This window comes from Orcinus orca, chromosome 10, assembly GCF_937001465.1.
Source record: "Orcinus orca chromosome 10, mOrcOrc1.1, whole genome shotgun sequence".
Taxonomy (NCBI): Eukaryota; Metazoa; Chordata; class Mammalia; order Artiodactyla; family Delphinidae; genus Orcinus; species Orcinus orca.
Window position 1 is genome coordinate 40,408,313 of NC_064568.1, and position 20,522 is coordinate 40,428,834.

At 41.5% G+C, this 20,522-nt stretch overlaps 1 protein-coding gene across 7 annotated transcripts in view; it reads right to left on the reverse strand.

Annotated features, from left to right (window-relative positions):
• Positions 1-20,522, reverse strand: part of KLHL18 (kelch like family member 18) — a 74,527-nt gene that overhangs the window by 41,970 nt on the left and 12,035 nt on the right. For 6 of the 7 annotated variants that reach the window (XR_007479835.1, XR_007479834.1, XR_007479838.1 and 3 more), the window contains one exon: positions 1,360-1,490. Coding sequence is in view for 2 of the 7 variants with exons in the window: in XM_004283872.4 (XP_004283920.2) it covers positions 1,360-1,490 (131 nt within the window). In the remaining 5 variants the exon portion in view is untranslated. Of the gene's footprint in view, positions 1-1,359; positions 1,491-8,189; positions 8,280-20,522 lie in introns of all 7 variants that reach the window. The other variant, XR_007479837.1, reaches the window with a different exon arrangement.

Below are 20,522 nucleotides of genomic sequence, written 5' to 3' on the forward strand. Positions count from 1 at the left end.
GTGTGTAAATGATGCAATTTCAGGGTTTATAGTACTGCCTCCTGACCCTAAAACTCATCTAGGGCAGAATTGCTCAACCTCAGCACTACTGACATTTGGAGCCAATGATTCCATTATGGAGGGCTTTCTGGGACACTGAAAGTTTAGAGGGATAAACTCCGGGCTTGACCTCCTTGGACTTCAGTTTTCTTCTTTTTTTAATTTTACTTATTTATATTTTTCGCTGCATTGGGTCTTCATTGCTGCGCGTAGGCTTTTTCTAGTTGCAGCGTGTGGGGGTTACTCTTCGTTGTGGTGCGCAGGCTTCTCATTGCCGTGGTTTCTCTTGTTCTGGAGCATGGGCCCTAGAGCGCACGGCTTTCAGCAGTTGTGGCATGCGAGCTCAGCAGTTGTGGCTTCTGGGCTCTAGAGTGCGGGCTCAGTAGATGTGGTGCACGGGCTTAGTTGCTCTGCGGCATGTGGGATCTTCCCAGACCAGGGCTCAAACCCGTGTCCTCTGCATTGGCAGGCGGATTCTTAACCACTGCTCCACCAGGGAATTCCCGGGCTTCAGTTTTCTCACCCATCAAATAACCATGATTTCTGCTACCTTCTCGACCTGCGTCATCACATTAACAGCCAGTAGACACACGTGGCTAATTAAAACTAAATTTATTATTATGTATTATTTACTTATTTATTTATTTATTTATTGGCCACACTGCGTGGCTTACAGGATCTTAGTTCTCTGACCAGGGATTGAACCCAGGCCCTCGGCAGTGAAAGCATGGAGTCCTAACAACTGGACTGCCAGGGAATTCCCCTAAAATTAAATTGAAATGAATTAAAATTAAATAATATTTAAAATTCAGTCCCTCAGTCCCACTAGTCACATTTCAAGTGCTCAACAGCTGCATGTGTTAGTGGCTACCAATTTGGAGAGGACAAACAGAACATCTCCATCGAGGCAGGAAGTTGGACAAGAGTGGACAACACTGTTCTGGACTGATGGGAAGGGTAATGAATGAAGACACTTATTTGAAAGACTAGTCTGCCAGCTAGAAAGGTTAGCACAGAAAAGTGAAGAGAATAATATACCACCAACTTTGTACCCAGTCCTAGTTTTAAAAACGTATCTTGGACTCTAGTTCCTATGAGACGTGTTACTCTCATTGAGTTAAAACACATCAAAACTCTCCTTATTTTAACCCTGTCTCAGGCCACGGGCTGAGGTTCTAGCTTGTTTACTGGTCACCTACTGTGTGTGTGGAGCTGTGCTTGATACTGGGTCCTGCTGGAAGGCCCTCAAAGGGCACCAAACACAAGGCTGAAACTGCACCTAGAAAGCAGGTTGTGAAACCTGATGGAGGAATTTAGTACCTTGGGTCCATTCCTTGCATTACAATCTCATCCTGCTTGCACTCCATCATGTCATTTGTAAACATAGCGTGGAAATACGGGATTGAGGCTGCTAAGACGATCCGGTGAGCACTGAATTTGTGGTCCCCAATCTGCAGGCAAAGTAAAATACAAAGACAGATATTGAGGAATGCAAGTACAAAATCCCACCCTGCCCCTTCCACAGCTCAACTGTCTGCCCACTGGAGTGGTACTGATGGCATCCCAGGACGTGATAGCTGAGGCTTTTCATGGAGACCTTGAAGTATTTTAAACTCAACATACACGGTTATAGTAGGAGAATGTAGACAACACATTTTCATAAGGCATTAAAACAGTTAAAAGTCTTTATTTATATGGCAATCTTCACTGCACCCCTCCAAACTCCCCCCACCAACTCAAAGACCTGATTTCTCGAACACTTTATCCTGATTCCAATTTTATTAGATGGTAGATGGAAGAGACAAAGTGGCCAAGAACGCTGAAGCACCTAACAGTAGGCTCCTCCAGAAGAGTAAACAGTGACAGGAAGAGATGAGGAGAAACAAGCTTGAATAGGGGGTGCATGTGGGGATCAAGGACAGAGGAGGCATTGTGGGCACAGATGTTAGGGGGTCCCTGGGCACCAACCAGGCTGTGGTAGACCACAAGGAGCCCAGAGTCCTCTAAGGAACATGACCCTGGCAGCAGCAGCTGGAAGGACTGGGGCTGTGGACTGGCCAGTGCTCTGCATGGCCTGTAGGGCTCATGTGGACAGAGGCAGACTCTCTCTAACTTGTACCAAATGCTCAGGAACACATCCTTAGCCTGGGGAGTTCCGTAAAGTGCTTTCCAACTATCTGCCAAAAGGATACTCCCTTTAACTTTGCCATTTATAGCTCCAAGACACATAAACATTTCCACTTCAGAATTTTCTACTCTTCAGAAAGAGCAAACAGTCTTTTTTTTCCTCCCCTTCACCTAAGTTCCACATTAGTGAAATGCCAGAGCCATCTCACTATCTGATGCTCATCTCTTTGTGTCGTATTTATTCAAGGATTCTAGCTCAGGTTCTCTCACTATGTCCTCTTTTTCACTGAACTTTAGGTTTATTATCTGTAAACTGTCCTTCAAGATCAAGCATACAACCATCCAAATACCAAAGGATCCTTACTAGATTCAGATTCTAGGAGTTCCTCATATAATCCATGTGTTGTCCTACTACCAGTGTTGGGGACATTAAATGGCTGCATGCTTTGAGGGTTTTTCATAATTAAAAAAAAATCACAGTAATAAATGCAAATATTTCTTAAAGTTGTTCTACAAGGCTTATAATGAAAACCAGAAGTTTCTGGTTCCCTGATTTCTGCTCCTGGGGCAGCCACTTTCTTCCGGTATTTATCTCTATCTTTCTAAGTAATATGCCTCTAATATTATTTCTTGAATTTTCACTTTTAGTTATTACTTGTGGTAGTCAGCCTCCAAATAGCTCCCAACTCATCCCTGCCTTCTGGTATTCATGTTGTGCAGGTCCCTCCCACAATGTCTCAGGGCTGGTCTGTGTGACTGATGGAACGTAGCAGAAGTGATGATGGGATGTCACGTTAAGGCTAGGTCATAAAACACACTGCAAATTCCTCTAATTGTCTCTCCTGGATCACATGCTCTCAGGGAAGCCAGATAACAACATATCCTGAGAGGCCCAGATGACTGCAGCCCAAGGTGACACCTGGACTGTAACCTCATGAGAGCTTCTCAAATCCTGCTTCTGAATTCCTGACCCACAGAAACTGTGAGATAATAAATATGTTATTTTAAGTCACTAAGTTTTGGGGTAATTTGTTATGTGGCAAAATATAACTATTAGGTTACATATTTAATTCTTATGATGGAAGATTAGGATTTTGCTCTGACATGCTCTCTTCACATACTACTTCATACTACTTCACATACTATCTCCATTTTCCCATAGAATTATGCCAAATTTTGGTCAAATTAACATTAAGAATTGCATTATTAGATCTATGTGAATACTATTTGTAGACAAGCCAGGATGTATACTATGATTACATTTCTTTGTTGGTATAATTTCTGTTTTCCCTGAAGATAATAATAAAGTGTAAAACTCCCTTTAATATGTTCCATCAGGTACCCTATCAGTTTGTTCTTGTGACATCCATACTGGGACTCTGTCTTTCTGGGAATTCCTTTCCCCTTGCCTATATTGGAACTCCTGTTTCCTGGATCCCATTTAGTCCTCTTCTTTGTTATTCCCTTGTTCTGGTGAAAAGTGTCTTCTAGCAGAGCTTCCTAAGAAAGGGTGTACTATAAACTGTTTTTAACTCACAGCACTTCTTTCACGATATGTGTGGGCTTTGTTCTCACACCAACCAATTCTCCAACTTTCCAGACACCAATTGGTATCCTACAATTTAATTCAAATCTGACACTAACCACATAGAGCTAGTGCAGACCCCACAGGTTAAGGACTCAGTCCCACCAGACTGCCCCTGCTTCAGATGCTAACTGGGCCACTCATACTTCTGACCCATCAGCTAGATGGTCAGGGTGGGGGAGGTGTCCCCAAAACCTCCTCTTCAGGTTTGATAATTTGCTAGAATAGGATTTTTCTGTAGGCATGACTGATTAACTCATTGGTGATCAACTCAATCTCCAGCCCCTCTCCCCTCCCCAGAGGCAGAGAGGTGGTGCTGAAAGTTCCAACCCTCTGATTACATGGTTGGTTCTTCTGGCAACCAGACCCCAAACTGAAGCTATCTAGGGGCCCACACAGAGTTACCTCATTAGTGTAAACTTAGCTGACTTCTCCTCTTACCCCTATCACTCAGAAAATTCCAAGGTTTTTAGAAGCTCTTGTGTCAGGAACTGAGAACAAAGGGCAAATATTACAACAAAAGATGGTCTTATTACCCCTACTACTCAGGAAGTTATAATGATTTTAGGAGCTCTGTGCCAGGAATCAGGGACAAAGACCAAAAACATATTTCTTATTATATCACAATATCAGAGGGCATATGCACAAAATGTCTGAAAATGTCTTTATTATCCTTAAACTTGGGTGATAGTTTAGCTGGCTATAAAATTCTAGGTTGAGAATATTTTTTTTCTATCAGAATTTTTTGGTTTTTTGCCATGCCATGTGGCTTGCGGGATCTTAGTTCCCCAACCAGGAATTGAACCCACACTCTCGGCAGTGAAAGCAAGGAGTCCTAACCACTGGACCGCCAGGGAATTCACCTCTGTCAGAATTTTGAAGGTATTGTTCCATTGTCTTCTAGTTTGTGGCTTTTTTTTTTTTTTTGCTGTACGCGGGCCTCTCACTGTTGTGGCCTCTCCCGTGGTGGAGCACAGGCTCCGGACGCACAGGCTCAGCGGCCATGGCTCACAGGCCCAGCCACTCCACGGCATGTGGGATCTTCCCGGACCGGGGCACGAACCCGTGTTCCCTGCATCGGCAGGCGGACTCTCAACCACTGCACCACCAGGGAAGCCCTAGTTTGTGGCTTTTGAGCAAGCTAATGCCATTTTGAATACTAACATTATATGACTATTCTCTCTAGAGGCTTTTGGGACTTTCTCTTTATCCTCAGAGATCTGCAATTTCACAGGGCTGTAAGTTGGAGTTGGTTTTCTTTCATTCACTGTGCTGTATCAATCTATAGATATGATTTTAGTTCTGAAAACATCTTTTCATACCATTTCTTTGATAATTTCCTCCTCTCTACTGTTTATTTCTTCTCAAATTTCCATTCGTCAGGTGTTAGACCTCTTGGAATGATCCTCTATAATTTATTTTATCTGTTCTCCCCATTTCCATCTCTTTCATTTGGTTTATCTTCTGGGAGTTGTCTTTAACATTACCTTTCAATATTTCTGTGTTGTATTTTTCATACTTGCTATAATATTTTTAATTCCTTTTTTTTGGGGGGTGGCATGACATGTGGCATGTGGGATCCTAGTTCCTCGACCAGGGGTCGAACCCGTGCCCCCAACATTGGGAGCACAGAGTCTCACCACTGGACTGCCGGGGAAGTCATCATATTTTTAATTTCTAGGAGGTCTTGTCTTCTGGAGGTTCTTTTTTTTTTTTAAAGAATCTAGTTCATCTTTTATGCATGCAATATTTTCTCTAATCTCTCTCAAGATATTATAGTTAAAAGCTTTCCTTCTTCTTCTCCCTGATTTTACTGTTTCCTGAGGTTTTTTTCACCTCCATTTGATTTGGACTTTTTTCCCCCAAGGAACTGTTTAGAGTTTCAGAACAGTACTTTTTATTTTATTTTATTTTTTGGCCATGCGGCATGTGGGATCCCAGTTCCCCAAACAGGGATGGAACCCGCGCCCTCTGCATTGGAAGTGCAGTCTTAACCACTGGACCACCAGGGAGGTCCCCTGGACTCTGTCTTTTATGTTCTTTAACTGTCTCATGACACTTGGCTATCTGCTCATACTTTTAGAAGCTGTTTGAAAGCTCTGTGTAGGGGAGCTAAGCTTGCCAACTTATGGGCTTCACATTAGGGTGATCAGGCAAGAAGAATCTGTCATTTTATTGAGGATCCCCAAAAGTAGACAGTATCGCTAAGACTTTTTCTCTGGGATTAAATTTATCAGAGGAGGATCTTTCAGTCTCTTGCATGACAGCACCTGCCTGCAGATACTCTGAAAATTGAGAAAGGGGAATGGTCCTATTAATCACTATACAGAACTTTGTCTTAAAGCCCCTATTTTCAGTTTTGCTCCATATTCCATCTCATCTTCTGTGCTTGGTGTGTCTCTGGTTCAATATCTAAGACTAAAATATCTGTCTCCTGAGAGAGTAGAGGAGGGGTTGTAGGCATCTAAATGCTTTTCACATAGACTTTCGACTAATCTTCCTGTTTCCAATATTTGGTTTCTCCGATTCTGGAGCTATTCCAGGGCTCTGCATTACAAATCCTCTTTGTTAGTTCCCCCCCACCACTCCCTGCCAAAGCAGGCACCTTCAGTTCCTCTGGCCCACTAAGTTAATCACACTTGCTTCCTGGCTTCGACATTCCGTTGACCTCTCATTTGCCGATCTCTCTTTTCCCTCTTACTATCATTTTAATGGGATTACAGGAGGAAATGAGGGCAAAATGTGCATTCAGTTTGCTGTGTTACACTGCTATGCATTTATTTTCCATCTACAAAGTAAACAGAAGACAAAAGAACAAGCTGTATGTGCACGAACTAGGTGACCTGATTTCCCAAAAAAGCTCAGCTAAAGAGAAGACAGGCCTATCTTGGGATATGCTAGGCAGATTACATCTGAATTCTCTGTTCAGTTAAGGGGAACAACTAATTTTTCTTTATCTAGAAGAGTGAGACCAAGATGGGAAAGGGTCTGGAAGCTACATCTTACGAGGAATGGCTAAAGGATAGGTAATTTAGGGATGACTATAGCTGTCCTCAAAGACTAGAAGGGCTATCACGTGGATGAGGGCAGATCTGCAAGGTACAAGGAGGCACATTTTAGTTTATCACAAAGAATAACAGCTTATTACCTAAGAATGTTTAGGGAAGTCCTTCACTGATTCTAAAACTATTAAGGGACCTTCCAATTCTACAATCCTAGGATAATACACTTTTGTGAAAAGCTTAAAAAAAAACCCAAATACTCTCACTGTACTCTTAGTTAAAAAAAAGAAAATGAGATGATCATTTATGAAGTTCCTTTTGCTAAGTACCCATTACACATATTTTCTCATTTTAGTCCTCACGGCAACCCTCTGCATTAAGTAGCTATTGTGAATTCCATTTTATAGATGAGGAAACCAAGATTTAGAATTAACTTGCCCCAGTTAAGTAGCTATTATGTGAAAGGAAATTATACTTGAGTTGTTTACTGGTGGAGTTTGAGAGGGACCCAGTAAATAACACACCCCTCCCAGCTCAAGTTCTCAGCCAACTGGGAAATTTTTAGAATTAAAAAATAAACTAACACACATAATAAAAGTATACAGAATTAAATACACACAGGTGAATGAAAGTAAAACTGGGCAAATCTGAATAAGAGTAGCTGATTGTGTCAATGTCAATATTCTGCTTGTGATGCTGTACTATAATTTTGCAAGATATTACAACTGAGGGTAACTGGGCAAAGGGTACATGGGAATCTCACTGTTAATATTTCTTAACTGCATGTGAATCTACAATTATCTCAAAATAAAAAGTTCCCTAAAAAAAAAAGGGACAAATGGGAAATCCAAATGATAAATCTAATATTGTAAACTACAGCTTATACAGGAGTACAGTGTGTTCCCTATTTTAACATCTTGAATTACACAGGTCCACGCAAAGGCTACTTTCTCCACTGATCTTCAATTACACACTGTTACTGCAAATCTCCTCCCTTTTCCATCCCTAAGGTGGCAAAGAAATGTGAACTGTTGCTACAGAATTTAGGAAAAAATAATCAATAAGCAACATATAATTGATTGGTCAGAAAAGTTAAGGCTATTTGGCATATACCTCTACCTTTAATCACATTTTGCTATACCTACCTTTAAACAAACAATATTACAAATATTAATAAAACAATATTATAATCATAAAGTATTAGCAATGCAATTGAATCAGACAGTAAATCAAATGAATTTAATTAAATGTTAGTGAATTAAATGGAATCAGATAGTAAAGTATTGGGAAGACCCAGGTTCAAAGTACAAGATAGGAGGGAAGGAAAGAAACGAATCTATGGTATCATGAAACACTCTGAACTGAAAGAGCTAAACTCACAAACACACATGTGGAAGTTACCCAGGTGGGATCAAGATATTAGGTACACAACACACCTCTACTGCCCGTGCTCACAGGACCACTTACTACGTGTGTATCAGCACCAGCCACTTAATCACTGTGGGATGATTTGCAATGACCAGCATCTGTGGAGCAAATTAGGGGCAATCACAAGATTTCCTAGGTATACACAATACTGCCAAATTTGCTTCTAAGAAAAAAAAAAAATCAATTCAAACTGGAATGCCCAAACCACTTCCACTAAAACTGCAGCAAAGACTGAGCATTCTTGCCACTTAGCTTCTACAAAGAGTGGACACAGAGCCTTTTCCTGAGCAGTGGTGGTCCACCAGACAGGTGGTGTGGCATCAACATTGGAGTTAGAAGGCCCTCACCAGTTATGTTACCTCAGACACGTCCCCTCCAAGTTTGGCTTCCCAACTAAAAAAGTGAGACCGTTCCTATTCATCTGACTTCTCAAGTGTATTTGAGAAGATCTAATTTAAGAATGGTTGATATGAACATCATTTGACCAAATGACCAGGGACACTCCAAATTCCTGAAGCTCCAATGGGAAAAAAGTATTGTCCTGTGCAGACCAAGCTAATGTTGCTGTCAATCCTGGGTCTTGTTTGGAGGGATGGATCTGTGCTGATTTGTCCTAGCCTGGGCACCAATGGGAATAATTCAAGGGCACTTTTGCAAACAACAGAAGTGCTCCATAATGGTGAACAGATAAATAAATAAATGCCTGGATGGATGGGCTTTGGACCAGAGTGCTACTTAGCTTGTTCTGAGAGGGGCCTCAGCATTGCAACTTTGGTCTCGTTAAATTAAGTTATATACAATACATGTGAAAACACCCAGCACAGCGTCAGGCACTTAACAGAGATTTAAAAGTTTTTTGTTGCACCCAGCTGAGAGCAACAGCCATGAAAGACCAAGATATAAATATCTGAAATCCTCTCAAGTTCAGTCTGATTAATAGAACCCTGGGAGAGAGATTAAATCTCTGAGTTTTAGGGCCAGCTCTACTACAGATACAAGCAAGCTGCCTAATTTTACCATATCTCAGGTTTCCAGGTTGGAATATAGGATTATTACTTACAGGGTGCACAGCAAGGAATATACTAGTTTAAAAAAACTTCTTAAAAGCAGCACCAAAAATACTGGAAAAAATATCACAATCAACCACTCTGTTAGGCATTATTAGAAAGTTCAGCATGGCGTCAAAGGTCAAAATACTTGCCAGTCTCTACCTGTGCCCATGCCAGAGTAGACAGAGAGCACAAGCCATATGATACATATAAACTGCACCGATTTCAAGGCCAGCTCTTCCTGTTCTGTATGACCCAGGCAAATCTCTTCCCTTTACCCCTGAGCCTCAGTTTCTTCATCTGTAAATAAAGGGCTTTAACTGGATCAGGGCTCTCAAAAGGTAGTAGTTGTGTTAACAGTAGCCTATCACGAATTCAGTAAAGCTTTCTTTTTAATCATGATGGAATCTACATGCATTTGAAAAGTAACTGTACATACACCTAAACGATATAATTTATCTGGCCCACAGATTGGTGCACATATAGATTTGAGGGTCCCCTGCAATAATTGCAGAATCCCTGTAGCACAGAAACCCCTGCACCAGAGGTTCTTGGAGGTCCCTTCTAGTTAGTAGTGTCTGAGACCTTGACTGAGCAAAAGGAACCAGAAATCCTGAGCACCTCATGTCTACCTAAGTTTTGACTTGGTTTAAAACACACACACACACACACACCTCCTCCTCCTCCCATTTTCTTCCTTGGAAAGACTGGGAAATCTTCCATTCCTGACCCTGCCCTGGTGGTATCTTTGGATCAACAGGGATAGTGTAGCATGACACCACAAATTCTGTTCCCTATCACAGGCAGGCGAGGCGCAAGATTCAACCAGTTGCTTATTCAAGCAGGAAAAGCAGCAGGACAAAATCTGAGTTGGAAGTAATCTGAGACAGGTGTTCCCAAAGAAAGCAAAAGATATACCCAGAATTGATTTCTCTTTGACGGAAAACATTTTGATACTATTGCTCCTACCTTCAAGGAGCCCACAATGAACATAAATTAAACAATAAGTGAACAGTTAAGTGCCCTGCCTGCGCAGACAGAATACCCTTGGGATCAGTGGGGTTTAAGACTAAGCATTTAGGCAGTCACGAGATGCTGAAAGTGCATAAATAGTAATCCATAATTTTACTAAGGCACACATTTGAATCATAAAGGCTATGAATCTTGTGTGTAAGAATGAGTCTGTAAAAATGAGTAGCGATGGGTTAATCTCCAAAATTCCTTTGGGCTATAAAGTCGATAATTAAGAGAGACAGTAAGTATATCATGGTAGATAAGAACATACTCTGGAACTAAATTGCCTGGGTTCAAATCTAGGTTTTGCCATTTACTAGCAGCGTAACTCTGGGCTACTTAGCTTCACTGTGCCTCAATTCACGAAATCTGCAAAAATGGGGTAAACAGTACCTCACTCATGGGGTTACTGTGAAGATTAAATTAGCATTTAATGCATGGCATTTAAAACAGTGCGTAGCACATATTAAGTGCTAAATAAGTGCTTGTTAAATTAAAAAAATGTCCTTAAATTGAGAACTTTACAGAATTCATTTTTAAGACCTTTAGAGAAAGGGTCGGCAAACCATGGTTATGGGCCAAAATCCGGCCTTCCTGCCTCTTGGTTTTTTGTGTGACCCATGAGCTAAGTGTAGTTTTTACATTTTTAAATGGTTGAAAAAAATCAACCCTAATATTTCATGACATGCGAAAATTGTATAAAATCCAAATTTCAGTGTCCATATATAAAGTTTAATTGGAACACAGACATGCCCATACAATGGCAAAACTGAGCAGCTGTGATAGTGACCAATGGCCTGCAAAGCCAAAAATATTTACTATCTGCTTCTTTATACAAAAAGTTTGCTGACCTCTGCTCTAGAGTCACAGGGAAGAAATATTATGAAGAGGGATGTGAACACATTCTCTAGAAAGAAGATGCTGATCACTTATCTAAGACCCCCCAACCCCCATTCTCCACCCACGTCACACCTGATTTTCTGCTGGTATTCACAGACTCCCCTGCCAAACCAGTATGATCTGTCTGCACTTTGTGGAATCCAACACTGAGATAAAGTGTCTTATACAACACTTGCTCCTTTTCAAAAGGAAGTGAGCTAAGGCATTCACTCTGGAGTCATGAATAGCCTGTAACCACCAAATGCCTTTTTTTTAAAACTTCAGTTTCTTTCTTTTTTTAAAAAAATTATTATTTATTTTCTTTATTTTTTTGGCTGCATTGGGTCTTAGTTGCAACATGCGGGATCTTTGTTGAGCATGCAGGATCTTTTGCTGCAGCATGTGGTCTCTTCGTTGCAGCACGTGGGCTTCTCTCTAGTTGTGGCCTGCGGGTTTTCTCTCTCTCCTTGAGGCATGCGATGGTGTGCAGGCTGAGTTGCCCCAGGGCATGTGGGATCTTAGTTCCCTGACCAGGGATCGAACCCGAGGTCCCCTGCATTGGAAGGCGGATTCTTTACCACTGGACCACCAGGGAAGTCCCTAAAACTTGAGTTTCTTTTTTTTTTTTTTCGGTACGTGGGCCTCTCACTGTTATGGCCTCTCCCCTTGTGGAGCACAGGCTCTGGACGCGCAGGCTCAGCGGCCATGGCTCACGGGCCCAGCTGCTCCGCGGCATGTGGGATCTTCCTGGACCGGGGCATGAACCCGTGTCCCCTGCATTGGCAAGCAGACTCTCAACCACTGCGCCACCAGGGAAGCCCAAAACTTCAGTTTCTTAATCATAGTTATACAATTATTCTTCCTCCAACCCCCCACCCCCATGGAGTTTCAATGCTAATTAGCCTCAGCAAATAATGCAGCCTTGTCCATCAGATACATAGGAGGTGGACTGCATGGAGATGCCTTGAAGCATCTGCCTTCCAACCTCAGGTATCAACCAATCCTCCACGTTATTCAGCGACCACCCAGCACAAAGCCAGCTCAGCCCACCTCTCCACGGCAACCAAAATCTTAACATGTGAGACAAGTAAGGCTACTCCATGTTAGAGATGGGAAGCTTCAGTCTCAAGAACTGTACTTTTCTGTTCTTACCTACTCCAGTGGACTTCAAACTCTTTGAGGTAATAAGGGTCTTGTACATCCCCTAAACAGTTCAGTAAATATTTATTGAAATTAAAATACCAACTCTATCCTTAATAGCTGCCCAGAAAAATCAACAATTCCCTGTGAAAATAAATTAACCCTGTAGACAAAAAGGCAGTTTCACTAAAAGTTATAGTCAAAATGGACTGCAGGTTCTTTCAGTTAAGTTTAGAAAAGGATATGGAAGACTGAGAAGGAGGCACTGTGACTTTTTTTCTACTCATTTCCTTCAAAATTTTCTTACATATATAAGTAGGCACAGTAAATCTTCAAATAACCACAACACTTGAGGGCTAGTACAACAATCTATTATTATTATTTACTATCAACTAGATATCATATGATCTCTATATAGCTATGTAGTATAAATATAGCTATTAATTATGTGTTAATACTGCTATAATAATATATTAACCATGAATGATCTATAATAGTACGATGATGATGATCTATTAACAGTTTTAGGTTACTTGAAGGTTAACAGAAAACACCTGTAGCTTCAATACATGCCACTAAAAACCTTCCAAACAAACATGACTAGCTATGGACTCTATCTCATGTCAGCTCTATTCAGTGTGCCTTACTTTCTTCTGGGAATGTCTTCTATCTTCATTCCCACCACACTATACAAAATATGACCTAAGCCCTACCAATTAGACCCTTCCTCAGGATTTTTCAAATAAGGAAGAAGGAAGAGGGACAATCCCTCCAGGTAACAAGGAGCTATCAGGTGCTCCATCCCCTTCCATGTGTGATGAAGCAGTCTGCAGTGGGAGAAGGATGCTGACCACAGAGGGGACGAGTCTTAGCAGCATTTCAGTCCCCCAGGCCCATCATCAACCCTATCTGTTCTCCTGTTTGATTACATGAGCCAATAAATGATTGGTCTAGACTACTGAGGCTAGTTCTGCCATTAAGAGCCAGAGCTCTGAGCACTGTGGTCTGGAGAAAGCCCTGGGGAAATGCAGGAAAGGGGGACCTTCCTTCCTGATCTTAATAGATGGGCTCTAACTAAAGGTGGTTTCGGCTCTGATTGCACCCCGGTGGTGCCTCAAGGTCCCCACTCTGCTCAACAGTTAGGTCTTAAAGGACCCCATGTGTGAAAACACCAGGGTGACAGCATCTGCTACAGGCATCATAGGCATAAAGCAAACACAGTGTTTTACTGACTGGGAACACTGCGGGGGATGCAGAAATGGGCAACAGATACCTGTTGCATGGATGACTCATTTTTCGAATTCCTAGCAGTTATCTTCTGAGAAAAATATCATAACGTTAGATAGGGATAGCCAAACCCAGCATCTGAATCCCCATCATAACTGGGGTATGTGACCTGCCTGAGGTCAGATGGACAGGAGCTAGGGCTACTTAGTGTCCTCCTCTGTAAGTGTGAACAGTAGATTCTGAAGAAATGTTACTCATAGCTCACACTCCCCCTCCCCTTCCCCCTCCAAAATGAGACCCTGATCATTTTAATAGCCCTATAGCTAATAAAGAAATCGATTTTGTAATTTTAAAACCCCCGAAAAGAAGGTCTCCAGGCTCAGGTGGTTTCACTAGAGAATTCCACCAAACATTTAAAAAAGAACTAATACCAATTCTAAACAATCTCTTCCAGAAAATAGAAGAGGAGGGGACAACTCAAATTTATTTTATGAAGCCAGTATTAGCCTAATACCCAAACTAGACAAAGACCATACAAAAAAAGAGAAAACGACAGACCAATATCCCTCATGAATATAGATGCAGAAACCCTTAACAAAATATTAGCAAATAGAATTCAGCAATACATGAAAAGAACTATATACTGTGACCAAGTAGGGTTTATGTCAGGGATCCAAGGCAGGTTCAATATTCAAAAATTAATCAATATAACCCACCATAATAACAGGTTAAAAGAAAAAGAAGTCACATGATCCTCTCAATCAACGCAGAAAAAGCATATTACAAAATTCAACACCTATTCATGATAAACACTAGGAGTAGAGGGTAATTTCCTCAACTTGATAAAGAATGTCTACAAAAAAACTTTAGCTAACTTCATACTTACTGGTAAAAGACTGAATGCCCTCCCCTAAGATGAAGAAAAAGGCAAGAATGTCTACTCCTACCACTGCTATTTAACATAGTCCTGTAAGTTCCAGCCAGTGCAGTAAGGTAACAAAATGAAATAAAAGGAATACACATCAGAAAATAAGAAATAATACTATCCCTATCTGCCAATGACACGACAGTTTATGTCCAAAATCCAAAGCAATCTACCAACCCCCACCCCACACAGAAACACCAAACCCCACACAGAACTAACCTAGAACTAATGAGTGAGTTCAGCAAGGTCACAGTACATAAGGCTACAGGACACAATATTGACATAGAAAGTCAACTGTATTTCCACATACTATCTATTAACGCGTGTGAACCAGAATTTGAAATATAATTATATAATTGTTCAAAAAATTAAATACTTCAGTGTAAATCCAACAAGCTGATTTAGAGGACTTACATGCTACAAAATACTGATGAAAGACATCAAAGATCTAAATAAATGGAGAGACATACTGTGTCCAAGGATTACAAGACTCAACACAAAAAAGATGTCAATTCTCTGCAAACTGGTGTACAGATTTAATGCAATTCCTATCAAAATTCCAGCAAGATTATTTTTATAGATATAAAGATTATTCTCAAATTTATATGGAAAGGCAAAGGAACTAAAACAGCTAAAACAATTTTTAACAAAAATTAAGTGCAGGGCTTCCCTGGTGGCGCAGTGGTTGAGAATCTGCCTGCTAATGCAGGGGACACGGGTTCGAGCCCTGGTCTGGGAAGATCCCACATGCCGTGGAGCAACTAGGCCCGTGAGCCACAACTACTGAGCCTGCGCGTCTGGAGCCTGTGCTCCGCAACAAGAGAGGCCGCGATAGTGAGAGGCCCGCGCACCGCGATGAAGAGTGCCCCCGCTTGCCACAACTAGAGAAAGCCCTCGCACAGAAACGAAGATCCAACACAGCCAAAAATAAAAATTAAAAAAAAAAAAAAAAAAAAGGCTTTACTCTTCCTTTAAAAAAAAAAAAAAAATTAAGTGCAAATGGCCAATAAGCACATGAAAAGATGTTTAACATCATTAATCATCTGGGAAATACAAATCAAAACCACAATGAGACACCACTTCACACCACACTCGAGAGGATAGCTATTATCAAGGAAAAAAAAAAAAGAAAAACCAAACAGGAAATAACAAGTGCTGGTGAAGATGTGGTGATATTGGAACCCTTGTGCACTGCTGGTGAGATGCAAAATGGTGTAGCCACTGTGCAAAGCAGTTTGGTGGTTTCTCAAAAAGTTAAACACAGAATAACAATATGACACAGCAATTCCACTCCTAGGTATGTATCCAAAAGAACTGAAAGCAGAGTCTCAAAGAGGTATTTCTACACCCATGTTCATAGCACCATTATTCACAGTAGCCAAAAGATGGAAACAACCCAAGTGCCCATCAACAGATGAACGGATAAACAAAACATGGTATATACATACAACAGATTATCATTCAGCCTTAAAAAGAATGAAATCAAGAAAGAAGCCACAGATTGGAAGAAAATATTTGTAAAACACATGTCTGATAAAGAACTGTTATTCAAAATATCCAAAAAATTCTTAAAATCCAACAAGAAAACATCTGAATTTAAAAATGGGCAAAAGACTAACAGAAATCTCACGAAAGAAGATACACAGTTGACAAATAAGCGTATTAAAGAAGCATATTAAGATACTCCACACCACGTCATCAGGGAAACGCAAATTAAAACAAAGAGGTAAAAATACACATCTACTAGAATGGCCAAAATCCAGAGCACTGACAACACCAAATGCTGACAAGGATGTGGAGCAACAGAAACTCTCATTCATCGCTGGTGGGAATGTAAAATGGTACAGCCACTTTGGAAGACAGTTTGGCACCTTCTGACAAAACTCAACATATTCTTATCATATAATCCAGCAATCACACTCCCTGGGATTTTCCCAAAGGAGTTAAAAATGTACGTCCACATAAAAATCTGCACATAAATGTTTATAGCAACTTTATTCATTACTGCTAAAACCTGGAATCAAACAAGATGTCCTTCAGTAGGTGAGTGGATAAATAAACTGTGGCACATCAGGTCAATGGAATATTTTTCAGCATTAAAAAGAAATGAGCTGGGACTTCCCTGGTGGCACAGTGGTTGAGAATCCGCCTGCCAATGCAGGGGACACGGGTTCGAGCCCTAGTCCAGGAAGATCCCACATGCCGCGGAGCAACGAAGCCCATGTGCCACAACTACTGAGCCTGCGCTCTAGAGCCCACGAGCCACAACTACTGAGCCCACGCGCCTAGACCCTGTGCTCTGAAACAAAAGAAGCCACTGCAATGAGAAGCCCACGCACCACAATGAAGAGTAGCCCCTGCTCGCTGCAACTAGAGAAAGCCTGTGCGCAGCAACAAAGACCCAATGCAGCCAAAAATAAATTTTAAAAAAAAAGGAAATGAGCTATCAAGCCATGAAAAGACCGGGAGGAAACTTAAATGTATATTTAAGTGAAAGTAGCCAATCTTAAAAAGTTACATACTGTATGATTCCAACTACGTGACATTCTGGAAAAGGCACAAGTATGGCGATAGTACAAGGATCACTGGTTGCCAGGGGTTAGGGAGGGATTAATAGGTGGAGCACAGATAACATTTAGGGCAGATTTTTAGGCACAGAATATGGTTTTTGATAAATGTATGACACATTTATCACAAAAGTGCGCCCTAATGTAAATTATGGACTTTGGGTGATAATGATGTCTCGATATAGGTTTATCGATTGTAACAAATGTACCACTCCGGTGCAGGATACTGATAGTGGGGGAGGCTGTGTGTGCAGTGGGAACGGGGAGTGTATGGGAAATCTCTGTGTTCTGTTCATTTCTGCTGTGAACCTAAAGCTGCTCTAACAAAACAAAAGACTATTTTTTAAAAAAGGAATGATATTCTAATGCATACTACAACATAGATGAACCCTGAAAACATTATACTAAGCCAAATAAATCAGGGACAAAAGGACAATATTTTATTATTCCAGTTATATGAAGGGTCTAGAATAGGGAAAATCATAGGGACAAAAATAAAACAAAGGCTACCAGGGGCTGGAATAAGGGGCATTGAGGCATTATTGCTTAATGTTTATAGAGTTCTGCTTTGGGTGATGAAAAAGTTTTTACAAATAGATAGCAGTGATGGCTATACAACATTGTAAATACATTTAATGCCACTGAATTGTACAACTGAAAACAGTTACAATGGGGGAAAAAGGTAAAATAAAATAGTACAGTGGGAGGAGTAACTACCCATTTCACGATTTATTACACAGATGGCTAGAATAAGCAAAACTGTGCTGTACTGGCGCAGGAATAGGGACACTGACCAATGAAACAGAACAGAGAACCCAGAAGTAGCCCCACACAGGTACAGCCAACTGGTTTTCGACAAAGGTACACAACCATTTGTGTACCTTGAATGGAGGAAAGACAGTCTTTTCAGCAAATAAGACTGGAGCAATTGGACGTCTTTAAGCAAAAAAAGGAACTCTGACATAAACCTCAGTTTATACAAAAATTCACTGAAATCTGCCAGCAAGTGGGAAATAAAGGCAGGGTTTCTATCTTGCAACCTGGAAGAACTGTTTCTTCTTTGGGAAACCTCAGTTTTTGCTCTTAAGACCTTAGACTGATTGGATGAGGCCCATCACATTAAGGACAGTCACTTGCTTTACTCTAAGTCTACTATTTAAATGTTAATCACATCTAAAAAATATGTTCACAGCAACATCTAGACTGGTGTTTGATCAAACAACTGGGCACCAAAGCCCAGTCAAGCTGACACACAAAACTAACCATCGCACTCACATATGCTGGTAGGAATGTAAAATGGTACAGCTACTCAGGAAAGCAGTTTGGTGACTTCTTCTAAAACTGAAAATGAATTTACCATGTGGCACAGCAGTTGTAGTCTTGGGCATTTATCCCAGAGAAATGAACACCTACATTCATACAAAATCCTGTAAATGAATGTTCACAGCACCTTTATTCGTAATACGCCCAAACTGGAAAGAGCCTAAATGTTCTTCAATGGGTGAGTGGTTAAACAAAACGTGGTGCATCCATACCATGGACCACTACTCAGAACTATAAAGGGAAAAACTATCGACACAACAACTTGGATGGCCCTCAAATGCATTACACTGAGTGAAAAAAGCCAATCTCAAAGGTCAAATACTCTGTTTCCATTTATATAACACTCTTGAAATCAGAGATGGAGAACAAATTAGTGGTTGCTAGCGATTAGAGATGGTGGGTGGGAGGGAGATGGGCCTGATGATAAAGGGGTAGCACAAGGGAGATCTCTGTGGTCATGGAATAGCTCTACATCATGGAAGTGGAGGTCACTGGTAACCTTGACGAGCAAATGGTGGTTGCCTGACAAAACGAACTTACCTATCCTCCTAAAACACGAGTCCCACCAAGGGAGCAATCTTTCATGTTTCCTGGAATAGTCTAGCAATTAACACTCAGTATATGTTAAATGAATGAAGTTTCTGAATGAATCCACTCGATTTAAAATTGAGTCTGGTCGTGTCAGTCTCCATTTTGTTGAGCTCCCTACTGCCTGAGTCAGATCCAAATTCTAAACTGGCGCCGATTGACCCTAACCAGTTTTATTCCCCACCATGCCTCTCTTCCAAGCCTCTGCCAATTCCCTTACATCGCTCTATTCCCTCTGCTTGGATCCTTATCCCTTACTTTTCTGCCTGGTGAATTATTCCTCATCCTTGAAGATCCAGCTCAAATGCTCCCTCCTGAGGGGCTAACCTGACTTCCAGGCAGTCAGCTCTCCCCTTCCTGTAGCACCTGGTACAAGCCTCTAGCACACAAGATACCACACTATGTTGTCCCTAATGAATGTCTCCACATCAAGGCTGAATATTCTTCCCATGGAAAGGAAGGATTGTATCCTAGCACTTAGTGCCTCATTCTCAAGTCTTCTTAATGAATCCTAAAACGATTTCATCTAAAAGGTAGCTCTCAGTCCTTCATCTGGGATAAAAGTAACAAAACTTCTATGAGTTTCACCTCTTCTTTTGAATCCTGGTCTTCTGGCTCAGGGCTGGTAGAACTAGTGGGAGGAAGGCACTGGCCCTTAACTACAGAAAGCGTAAAGAGTGTTACTCTCTAACCTTATCTGAAAATTTATTAGTTGAAGTAAAAGCCTCAAGGAAAAGATAAGGCTTGGGGCCAACTGGCGGAGGGCTTGCCTTCCAAACTAACAGTGCATTCTCAACCCTGGAAGAAATAAGCCACTCCACAGTTGTCTAGTTCAGGTGCATGTCTAACAAGGTGGCATGTAATGAAATGGGGTGTGGGGGGTGTCACTTCATCTTGAATGCTGGATAGCTTGCCTGCCAGCCCAGAACACGGTCAGAGGAATGCTCATCCATCCTACCCTACACAGAAATGTTTAGTCCTCACAAACCCATGGGGCCGGGAAACAGATGACAAGTACAATGAAACATACGGAATTGGTTTGGTCGGGGGTTTTGATGACATTTAAAGCACACTGTGTGAAACCCTCTGTGATGGAGCTTGTGTGTCTCTGCTTTAGGGTGCCCCACGGGGTAAGTGATTCAGGAAGGGGGTGAGGGAGGAAGTGGCTGACCAGCTAGCACTAAAAAAAGACCTGGGGCTATGGTCCCACAGAAAGAGCCAGTAAAGAGCTGGCTAAACACTCAGGCCTGTCCCCACATCTTCCAAACCCTCCCCTGGCTCACCCACGTCCAGCAAGGTAGAATGGGAGGTAAGTAGGAGACAGGAGGGAGGAGTCATCAGAAACCACTCAACATCTAACTGTACCAACCACATGTGATTTGCAAATGTTTCTTACCAGTTCAGACTCCTGACCATGAGAATTCAAGGAGTTCAGTCTGCATTCAACCCACCTCCCCAATCACACCTTCCACCTTGCTCCTCCATGTCTTACCTGTTCAAGAAACATCCTGCATATGCACTTTCATGCCTGGGCCCTTGAACATCCCCAGCATGGAATGCCTCTTCCTACCATATCTGTCTGTCAAAGTCCTATTCATCTTGCAAGGTACCAATCAGACACCATCCTCT